At 29.6% G+C, this 11,509-nt stretch overlaps 2 protein-coding genes across 3 annotated transcripts; one reads left to right on the top strand and one right to left on the bottom strand.

The window, feature by feature from the left end:
- Window positions 1-212: 212 nt before the first annotated feature.
- LOC114186081 (ATP-dependent Clp protease proteolytic subunit 3, chloroplastic) lies at window positions 213-3,079 on the bottom strand. The gene is made up of 5 exons (XM_028074095.1): window positions 2,741-3,079; window positions 2,206-2,320; window positions 1,550-1,725; window positions 818-913; window positions 213-717 (listed from the first exon to the last, which is right to left on the bottom strand). Exons 1-5 carry the CDS (start codon window positions 3,026-3,028, stop codon window positions 433-435), a joined length of 960 nt encoding a protein of 319 aa, XP_027929896.1. The 5' UTR covers window positions 3,029-3,079; the 3' UTR covers window positions 213-432.
- Window positions 3,080-3,808: 729 nt separating this feature from the next.
- On the top strand, window positions 3,809-5,087 carry LOC114185650. 2 transcript variants are annotated; one of them, XM_028073510.1, is made up of 2 exons: window positions 3,809-4,136; window positions 4,734-5,087. In XM_028073510.1, exons 1-2 carry the CDS (start codon window positions 3,887-3,889, stop codon window positions 4,886-4,888), a joined length of 405 nt encoding a protein of 134 aa, XP_027929311.1. In that variant the 5' UTR covers window positions 3,809-3,886; the 3' UTR covers window positions 4,889-5,087. The 2 variants fall into 2 exon arrangements, with proteins under 2 accessions (XP_027929311.1, XP_027929312.1); XM_028073511.1 differs by having other exon boundaries at window positions 3,894-4,136; window positions 4,729-5,087.
- Window positions 5,088-11,509: the final 6,422 nt, after the last annotated feature.

Genomic DNA, 11,509 nt, shown 5'->3' with positions numbered 1-11,509 from the left:
TATGATCAGATGAATTGATATTTGATCACATATCAGTTGGGTAGATGACATTAGAACTTTCACAATATTACACGAGGACAAGACTTATTGTTATAACGCTTGAAAAATAGCAATCCACGATGCATTTTTAGTTGCAATTGACTCATTCTGTCGCCAACTTGTAAGAAAATCATGTGAAGCTTATTTATTTTCAAATTTGTTCAATCTTTCCATTTCTACTATTCCATGGAGGAGAAAACATTATATTCATCAAATACTCGAAGCATTTAAAGAAATTTAAGATAACTAATATACAGTATGAATATTACGTAGAAATACGACCCTATATGTCTAAGTGAGAAAAAAAAAAACATCTTTTTTATGATTAACAAATTAAAATAAACAGATCTCCTGAGTATAGAAAGAAGCAAAAACAATCACTCTTCCCCTAACTCATACTGCAACGGGCGCTTCTCCTTCTTTTCCACTGCCTTTATCACCATCACTTCCTTTAGAAACTTTCTGCAAAAGCTTGTGCTCTGAGGGCAGATTTTTCTTCGCTTTTCTGCTTCCTTCAATTTTCCATAGATCCCACACACGAGTTTTTGGTGGTGGTGTTGCATCTACAACTGGTGCAACTAATCCTGGTTTTCCATCATCAATAACGCCATCAACTAAACCATACTCCTTGGCTTCCCATGGATTCATAAAATTGTCGCGATCAGTGTCCAGATCAATCTGAATAAAATAAATTGAAGAGGTAAATAGTATGCATTATATTGCTTAGCAAACTAATGTGAAATATTTAGATAAAAGGGGATGCATCTAAATATCTAACCTGCTCTTCAGGCTTCCCTGTAATTCTTGATAGTATCTTGTTGATCTTAATCTTGTGGTATGCCATTTCTCTTATACGAATGCTCATATCAGTAGCCTACAAGTAGATTTCATCATATATCAATAAAGTTTTGCTCAAAGACATTAAGAGAAGAACTTAATATGCATTTTAAGAGTTATGTATCGTTTCTGTACCACATTATATGATATGTAATATGTGGTTGAAATTAGAAAACATATTCTTAACCCTTTTATAAGAATAGCACAAAACAAAAACATGAAACAATTCATGACCCGCATCAAAAAAACAGAAACCAGTTGTTAGTTCAGAATGACAAATAGCTTATCATTAGCATGTTTGGTGACTGAAATTTATTTGTAATAAACCACTTGTCTCATTTACTTGATAGAGCATGCGAGAAAAAAGTTTGTTATCAGCATAAACACAAATCAAATAATGTCAGCTAATAAGTTTCATAGTTATATTTAAGCTTGCTTTTAAAAACAGGTTTTTTTACCCATATTAACTTGGAATTGAGTTAACATAGATAATTGCAGTAAAGGGAATTGTATTCCTTCCACATCCTACACTTCTCTAACATGCTTGAAATCTAAATTAGCTTTACTTTTAACATGATCATTTTAAGAAAAATGAAGATAATAATGAAAAACTTCAGACCTACTTCATATTGACAATCATCAAAGCCAAAAGATACAAGAGGGCAAATCTTACTTTTCCACCAGCAGTTCCAAGTGGCTGATGGATCATAACTCTTGAATTCGGCATACAATACCTCTTCCCTTTTGTACCAGAAGCAAGGATAAATGCACCCATGGACGCAGCAAGCCCAAGGCAAACAGTTGACACATCTGCTTTGCACAACTTCATGGCATCATAAATTCCCATCCCTGCATGAAACGATAAACAAAGAACAATTACCATACCACATACATATTTCAGATTCATTACACTGAAGTACAATCATTATACTTAACAAAACACAAACTTCATCAACAGAAGGTTCCTTCAATACATTCAATCTTTTGTCTTCACTAACAAGATTCAAAATTTCATAGATACAAGTTGACTTGTGAATCAGCACGGTAAACTTCTTGTCTTAAAGCAGGGTGCAAAAAGACCAACAACTCAGTAGTTTCTGAGTTATATTATATCAGCAGATATATAAGAATGATGCAGTCAATTCTCTCTAAGCCAAATGTCTGTTTATGTTAACGCAAGCAGCAAAACACTAAACTGAGCTATTAAGACATGATAGCTCGTACCAGGGACTAAGAAATTTAACATCTAATCACAAAATTGAGCTCACGAGTCATTTGCATCCGTTAGTCTCTGGTGGATAAAAATAAACACGTAAAAAACACACATACCAGCAGTCACAGAACCACCGGGTGAATTTATAAATAACTTGATGTCTTTCTTTGAGTCTTCAGCGTCCAAAAGCAAAAGCTGGCTAATGATAAAATCTGCAGTCATATCATCCACCTGATCAAGCAAAGCAATTCAAAAACACTCCATCAAATACTGTCTCACTCTCTTCAGTTGCATTACCTTCTGTGCTTTATTTTTATTTTGTTACATTGGGGCACCCCAGTTCAGGATGAACTCACGTTAACACGTCAAAATTTTCTCGCAAATTAACAGAACACAAAACAACATCTCTTCACCAATTTGACACTATCATGTCAATTTTCCCGTTTGCACTCTCTCTCTCTCTCTCTCTCTCTCTCTCTCTCTCTCTAAAGTCTGTTCATTCTTACGTTATAGTGAGCGTCCTTTAGAATAAACCCACATGAACAAGTTCGCAAATTTCCCTTAAAAACATAATCAGAGAGACAAAGGGTATTCAAAAAAATAAGGAAACAACAAAATCCACCCCCAAATATTTATACGTAGAGAGAGAACCTGAGAACCCAGAAAGATAATTCTTTGACGGAGAAGCATGTTTGTGGTATCGAGCTCTTCGATTCTGGGAAGCCATGGGGAAGCGGTGGATGCAGATAAATCGTCTGGAGAAACGAGCCAGTTAGAGGACAGGGTTGGTCTGGAGGCGTTAACGATAAACAAAGGTTTGGTTTTTCTGGTTTTGGTTGAAGCTGTGGAAGTGGGAAATTGAGAGTGGAAAAGGACATGCTTATGCTTCAGCTTGGAGCTTATGGGTATACACGATGTTGAAGATAAACTCAATTCCATCTTCTTCTCTTCTTTTTCTTTCTTTTCTCTTCTCTTCTCTTCACTCCCTCTCCCCCTTATTTTTATTTTGTTTTTGGTACATGTTGATTTGGGCCTAGATTTGGGCTACATTCTTCCTCTTCCGGCCCAATTATTTCCAGATTCTTTCTTTTTCACATTTCCCTGTATTTGGGAAATTAGTTTTTAAATTGTTTTCTCAAAAATCTATTTTCCGCACTTCTCATACTATCATGTTGAAATATAATATTTATATTTAACTTTTAACTCATGCATAAATTTTACATTTTTTTTAATTTTCTTATCATAAAAGTATTTAGCAAATTTAAAGTTTAAAAAAAAAAAGTGTAAGAAAATTCATTCCCAAGCTATTGAATATCTTATTTTCATTTGAAATTGAAATGCACAATGACCATGAAGTTTAAAGTGTTCTATTTTTCTATAACCAAATTTATATACGTAATTTGGATAAATAAAATATATGCTTTTATAAATAGAGGTGTCAGTTCACTACTTAATTGGTTGTTATTTCCGTAATTCGTTTTACTGTTTTTTCAGACCTATTCATAGAATTAAATCCGTTTTAAAATTGTAAACTTTTTTATGTGATAAATTCTGAATGATAAAAGAAATAGAGCAAGATAAATTATTTCAGTTCATTGAATAATTTTTTTAGCGATTAAATAAATTATTTGTTCTTTGGTTGTTTTTTTTTTTTTTTTTTCAGAAAGACACCGACAAAAAAATAGTTTAAGGTAATACAAACGAAAATGTTGAAGACAGTGTTCAGAGAATCAAAACCTAATCGAGTGAAACGTAGTAGCATACATTTCTTATCTGTGTTTTGTGATTGGTTCATTCATGGCTCTTTCCTTTTCTCACCACGCTCTTCTCCATGGAAACAAAACACCTTTTACTCTGCAATTTCAATGCATCACTTCATCAAACCCCAACAACGCAAACATATTCACGTACCCTTCTATTCGGTGTTGCTCAAGTTTGAACCAAAAAAGCAGCATCAACCTCAGAACTTGCAAGAACTGCAAAACCCAATTCGACCCTTCTCTCAATCACCCTCTTGCTTGTCGATTTCACACTGCCCATTTTGGAGGTACCCACTTCGTTTCTCACCAACTTCATGCTTATTTGCTTCTCTAACTTTAGGTTTTACTTGTGAAATTTATGGTTTGAAAAGAAAAGGGAATATTGTATCGACATGCCCCCAAATTATTGTTGAGAGATGTGTTCCTAAATTTTAGATATTTACTCTCTGCGGTCTTAATCAATTTACTGAGGAGATGATGAAACTCGTACCATGAACATAATTCTGTTTCTTATGAGAACTTGACAATAATTTGGGTGTCTTTAGAACATTTTTCGTGATGTAAGAGGGAACAAACAAATAGATATGAAGAACATAGAGTTCAAAACCATTCTTAGCGTTGAGGTCCTTGATACATTAGAACCATTCACTAATCAGAAGGAACAAGATGTAGTTAAAGGAACCTCAAATTTTAATGAAAGGTTTAGCTAGTGAGTCCAAAGGGGAAGCAAATCTTGTGTAATCCTAATTGGGGCAAAATGTTAACCTTAGGAATTTGGTCTAACCATTACATTGATGAAAAATTGTGCATTCCAGATTTCAATATTATGTATGTTATTCATTTGCATTAGTGTTTGGATTTAATGATTCATGTCTCTAGCGCAGGAGAAACTAAGAGAAAGTTTGAGAGTGTGTATGAAGGGGGCACCATGAGTACACCTGACTCTGGCAAAGTTTTTCAGTATTGGCATTGCTGTGGTTCTGAAGATCCATTTGATCCTGGTTGCACATCTTCTCCTCATACCTCATATGATGATTGATTCATCATCGTCATCCATGAATCAAATTCACTTCTTCCATTTATTTTTCTTGTAGCTATATATGGAATATTCTAAACTCTTGTATAAATTTTAGATTCCCTGAATAATTTTGGAAAATTTAAATGTTGCTCAGATGCAAAACAAAGTTTGTGACTACATATCTAATAATCTGGCACCCAAAGGGTATAATTTTCTTGTAGTGCTGTTGTTCTGTATGAAGACTTAAAATTTATCACATTGGAGTCCATTCTACTCAGTAATCAAGTAATCAGAAGAGGAGGAAAGAAAAAAAGGAAGCTTGAGAGTAATATAATGATATTCTATTTACAGAGTTGATTCTATCAAGTAACAATAATTATAAGGATTTGTAAACGTATATTAATGTCAACAAAAAAATGACATAATATTTTTATAACTTGATATTATGGGTAAAGTTGAGGATGGGAAGAGGTTTGTCAAAACTAACTTCTCAACAAATTAAATAAAAAAAATGTTTTCTTATTACTCTTTTTAAGTTACCTTTATTTTATATATAAGTTAATCTTAATTTTAAAAGTATATTTGTGAAAAAAAATTATTTCTTTTCTGGTTGGAAATCCATTTAAATATAATAACAAACTGTTTTAATCTTGCCTTACCATTTTTTTTATTTCTTTAAATTGATTCATTACATTAATGAAGAAAAAACTAATTTAAGACTTAATCCCTAGATTGTTCTCAGTTTCCAACTAAAAATTTAACTAGTAAGCATCCTATAAAATTAGTCATTGACATCAAAAAGTACAGCTGTTACGTTTTCATTATACGTTTGACATGAATTTGTTATCATTCTATATTAAATTTTGTAATTAATCAAATCAGTTATTCATAGTAATTACTATATAAAAATTATATTGTTCATATTTAAATTAAAATACAATTACTAATTTAATATATAAATTCTTTAAAATATACGCGTAAAGTTAAAATTCTAAACACTAAGCAGTGGCAAATTATCCGTAAATTACCTAAATTCATATAAATATACCGTACCAATATCAACGACACTAAATTTAGGATTTTTTTATACAGTAGTGTTTAACTTAAGTATTTTTATTTAATGTGATACTTGAATTCTTTCCGACGATAACTATTATTACGAAATACTTAGAACAAAGATGCTTCTAACTATACTAGAATATATGCTCAAAATCCACTGTTTTGTTCTTGAATATGGTGTCGTTGGTCGGTGCCGGTAATTTCAGGTTAAGGTTTCGGCAACTACATGTGTAATAATTCTCATTCATCTGATTCAAGGGCTGTTCTCTTAGCCGGCCGATCGGATGGAATAAATTCAAGAAAGTTCATTACGATAGACTTTAACTTGATTCTGATAGCAAATAAACTTTAAGTTTAACTCAATCCCACAAAACAATTTATATATCACGAATTGACCTTATCTCTACTCGATAACATAGACCATATAATTAATTAATGTTATATAATTAATTAATGTTTCTGGTAATCGTAAAATGAAATGAATGATTCGGGTCCACTAAACTGAACAAGCAGAATTTAGTACTTTAACTGCAATTAGGCGCAGTAAAACAAACTCAAAATTTCAACATTTTGAAAAGTATATTATCTGTTGTGTTGAAATCTGGTGTTTTCATCATCATCATTATCATCATCAAACTGTTGTTGTCCACATCTCTTTTGACTTCAAACTCCCACTCTGCTAAGCACTGAATACTAACAATAAGAAGAACACACGCGGTGCATCCGCGTATATCAGCACAGTATACAAAACATGCACGTTTTACTCGATCATCATCAAACATATTATTTCCAACAACATTAACATTAACGTGTGTATTAGGTTTAAGATTCCACTGCATGGTTTAAGTTCAAATATTTTCCTTTATCTGGTTTCAACTTGTGATTTGTGTAAAATAAATAATATTAAGAAAGTTTTTTTGATCATCTTGGATGGTGCAGGTTGAGTTTGTAAGAAGAAAGGAACACAGAAGCGTATGGTTAGAAGAAGGTGTGAATCCAGTGATGGGTGGGGGAGGAACAGTATTGTGCTGATTATAACCACCATGTTCTTCATGCAACGGAAGTGTTGCAGTCTTATTTTATTGGTCTGAGACCAAGTGTGGCATTAGCCATGTTGTTCATGTTTTCTGGGTTTGGCTTATGTCTTGCCCTCCACGCACCAAACAACCTCGTATCTTGCTTTGGTTCATCATGGTGAACCCGAGATATAGAACATCTTGAAAAGATTAGTAGTTTCAACTAAATAATAAACCTAGAAAGTTGAATTTCATATACTCCTTTGTGTTAGGTTATATAGACGATTTGTGGAAGGGGTTGTCATATAATTGTTTGCATGCACTTTAGGGTTGTAAAACTATGTATTTTCTTTCTAGTATGCATTGTGATATACAAAACTTTATATATAAGATGAAAGTTTGCATGAAAAATTCTAATTAAGCATTTTTTTTTGAACAATACATCATCACATATGAATAACAAAACTACTAAAAATTGTCAAATTGAAAATTGAAAAGTCACGGGTTTTTTTTTTTTTTGGGTTTTGATTCCTATTATGAAAAAAATAAACAATTCAAAACTTGGAATTATACTTTTTATAATTTTTCTTTTATACTCTCTTACAATAATTTCTCATTAACATTTAACCCACAATTCAACTTTGATAACAATGTATATAGTATATCATTTTATATGTTATTTGAACTTTTTTTATTTTATTGTAGATCATAAGTATATTATGAAATTTATATTTCGTTTCAATCAGCTACATGTTTGGGATATATGTAGTTCTAACCCTTATAATTTAGCATGATCTCATTTTCAATTACTACATTCTATATTAAGTCAATTCATTTCATTACTTGTGAAATTAAAATTAATTTTGAAAGTTGCGTAAGAATTACAAATCGCTCAACAGTCGAAATTAAAGGGTAAAAGATTGGATTTATTTGATCCATAATTTTTTAATATTTTATTTGAGCGACTTTTTTAACTAAAAATGAAATAAAATCGTAATGTGAACCCTCTCATGTTCAACATAGATTTTAAAAAGATAGAGACAAAAACGTATGAATATTAATACAAATATGTGATATCCCTCTACAAAAAATGGTTGATTTTGAGGCTCTGATCTATCTAGCCAATTTCATCAAATGGAATAAGAAAGTTGTTTTTATTTGTACATTAATTTCAAAAAGAAGTGTTAATAATATTTTTTGTATTGTCAAATTTTATCAAAATTAGGAAGAGCACAAATAAAAATTCATTTTCACACTATTTATGTAAAATTAAAAATAATAATAATAAAAGAAATGCTTAAAATGTGTCTTGGAGAATTTCTTACAGAATTTCTCTCTGTTATTTAAATAGATGAAGGCATTACTTGAACCTTTCTAAATTCTATCGTTGTCTATGAGGAATATTTAGAATTAATGTGATTAGAGGTATTTTGATTCGCCGCCAACTTATATTTGAGAGAACAAAAATGATTGATTAGCCTCCGTTTTTGACCATAATCACATCATTAGTCATAATTATTAACCTTTAATATATAACCACTTTTACAATATAACACTAATGCATTTCACCGTCAAATATAAGAATCAATAGAGAAACAAGAGATCACGAGATCGTTTGTGTATTTATTAACAAAATTATATTTAAATACGACTCCGTTAGCATTAGTTTTAAATTAATAACATTTCGTACGTTATCTTTCCGTCTTTATTATCAATTAGTTAACTTAATGCTATAATATATAATATTTTAAATTACAATAATCATATTTCCAGATATATAATATATAATATATTTAAATTACATGCATACGCATTATTTTTGTTTTCATTTGAAATTGAATTTTTATTTAAAACAATTTTGTTTCATCGAAGTTATTATTTCTTATTCATTATACATTAATTTTGGTATTATGATATTCAATAATTGTAAAATTTTTTTTAAATATATGATAACCACGAACTTTGTGTCTAAATAAAACTAATAAGAATAAATTATGTTTTATAATCTAGAATTAATAATTATAATTCATTACCATTATATGTAATATAAAAAATAATTAGTTTTCTCTTCTTGTTCTATTTTCTTTATCCTCACACAGTTTGGAATTAATATCAAATAACTGTCTTAAATACATTTTAAATTTCTGTAAATATCATCTTACCTACTTTTACTTTTTGTACTTATTTTCATTCTTTGTTATTAGGTGCAATTAATTTAGTACCAAAAATATAAAATATTAATTGAAACAATTAGATTAATTTTAATTACATAAGTTTTTTATCTTTAGAAAAATATTATTTACGATATAATAGAAAATAAATAATTTTACAATCAAATTTGTAATATCAAAATTTATTAGGCATAAACACCAATATACTTGAATTTAAGTTTAATTAAACAAACTTCATAAATTAATCTTATCTTACTCACATGATGATACGATACGTAGAGATTAAGAAAACACAAAAGCAAGTAACATAATAGACTTAAAAAAAAATTACTTGAATTTAAGTTTAATTAAACTTCATAAAATATTACTATCTTTATTTATATAATGTAAATTAATCTTATTTATAATAAATATGAAATCTCTCGCTCATCATCGTATGTATCGTATGTTGAGATTAAGAAAACACAAAAGCAAATAACAGATACACTTAAAAAAATTTGATGAAAAATAAATTTTTAATAACTTTGTTACCATAATTTTATTAATAAAAAAATAAAGTATAAATGTCTATTTTGATAAAAACATAATGTTAGAAAGAAAATTATTAGTTGAAATATATATATATATATATATATATATATATATATATATATATATATATATATAACTATTTTATTTATATTAAATAAAACATTAATAAGTTTTTTGTTTGATTAAAGCATGAAAGGAAAAAATGAAGTGAAACACATGTTTTTGAAAAGACTAAAACAATTATATTTTTTTACTTTTTTTTTTTTTTTGTTGAGCAATCACACTATATATTAAAATAATAGTTAAAGATTGTAAGGTAGGACAGGATCCCGTGTTAGAAGAAGAATTTGTGTTGAAATATAACACTTTGCTCCTTTTCTTCATTTTGCTTTCTAAGCAAAACGAATCGTCAATGTTAATGAAAACAAGTTATGATGTCATTTTACAGTAAAATGTTGCTCCGCCGTATGCGACTTTACTTTCTTCATAATTATTAGTTAATAATAAATAATAACTAATTAATAACTTATAATTAAGAATCAACTGATAAAACATGAATAAATAATTATAGTAAATAATTAATGATAAATAGTAAATAATTAGAATTAGAATAAACACAGGGTATCAAAGTCTGGCACCCACCAAATCTCTTTTCCCTTACAGACATGCTTTTTCCTTGGAAAAGCGTAACGCATTGAAAATGCTATTCGTCAATGTTTTAGATTACATCTTTACATGTTCAATTTTCTTTTTTCCTAAACTTGCCGTCCTTTTGCCAATACTAGTTGAGATGAATCTGGGAAAAGTGATGTTATTTAAAGTAGCCAAGCCATACATTTATGGGTTTGCATTTTAAATTACGATAAAATGTTGGGTGAAGTATTTTTTAACTAGTTTCTTTTACATTGATACACTTTTCCTTCACCGAAAATATTTTCAATCAGGAATGTCCTTTTTTGTACTGTTATTCTTTTTTATGAGACACACTTACTCGGAATCCTTGTTAGAAAAAATTTTGATATATGAACCAGTGTACTCATGCGTGATGTGATGGAGGTCCAATGCAAAAACGATATTTCATGGCTTGCGTGCCAATGCTACATGGTTGGCAGAATGTTGCATGGCAGTGCGATGGTGGTTGGTTCTCCAGCAAAGGCTACTGTTGCAGGGTCTTGTGTTGTTCTTGCGTTGGCTGTGTGGTGAATAATGTTGGTTATGTTGCATATTTGATTGAGGAAGAAGGAGATGACATGATAGATCCTGGTTGGCCAGATTTGAAAGTAGAGGGCTATTATAAACGTGGTAACTCCTGGTTGGACAAACTGTGAGTGTTAGGAAGAGTTTTCTAACGGTAATTGTATGTATGAGCATCGTCTAATATTGATGCAAGGTGTGTGATAATTATACATGGACATTAGTTAACACTAATGTAGGGTGCATGAAAATTCTTGAGATGATTTTATTCCAAATGAATATACTCTATTATGGTGGAAGACAATAAAGATGTGTCTATTTTAATGATAATGAAATTTTGGTGGAATTTGTTGAGACGATAAAAATATGTGTTTTCATCAAATATAATTATTTTTTTTTCAACAAATGATATTTTGAAGTGTTTTTCATATGGTAAATAAGATTTCACATTAGATTATAATACAACTTCTTGTAAAAGATGTTTTATATGACTTTAAGAAAATATATGCACAATATAACTTTTCATTATAATTTAAAAGCAAAAAATTAATTAACTTATATTGAAACGATAATAATGAATCGTTTTATAGTCTCTAGAAGATTAAAGTTATAAGAAAATTATTAAATATCAATCAAATTTTGATGAAAAAATAACTATTCATTATATTCAC

The sequence above is a fragment of the Vigna unguiculata genome, chromosome 5 (assembly GCF_004118075.2).
Source record: "Vigna unguiculata cultivar IT97K-499-35 chromosome 5, ASM411807v1, whole genome shotgun sequence".
In the NCBI taxonomy this organism is placed as follows: Eukaryota; Viridiplantae; Streptophyta; class Magnoliopsida; order Fabales; family Fabaceae; genus Vigna; species Vigna unguiculata.
The sequence above is the reverse complement of the archived record's forward strand: the minus strand, read 5'-3'. Positions and strand labels throughout refer to the sequence as shown.

Excerpts from the sequence above, each read along its gene's own strand:
- LOC114186081 (XM_028074095.1), bottom strand. The coding sequence starts at position 3,028 with ATGGAATTGAGTTTATCTTCAACATCGTGTATACCCATAAGCTCCAAG. Across the intron at positions 1,726-2,205 it reads CGGTGGTTCTGTGACTGCTG|GGATGGGAATTTATGATGCC; the intron begins GTATGTGTGTTT and ends CGTTTCATGCAG. Across the intron at positions 914-1,549 it reads TTGGAACTGCTGGTGGAAAA|GCTACTGATATGAGCATTCG; the intron begins GTAAGATTTGCC and ends ATCTACTTGTAG.
- LOC114185650 (XM_028073510.1), top strand. The coding sequence starts at position 3,887 with ATGGCTCTTTCCTTTTCTCACCACGCTCTTCTCCATGGAAACAAAACA. Across the intron at positions 4,137-4,733 it reads TCACACTGCCCATTTTGGAG|GAGAAACTAAGAGAAAGTTT; the intron begins GTACCCACTTCG and ends TCTCTAGCGCAG.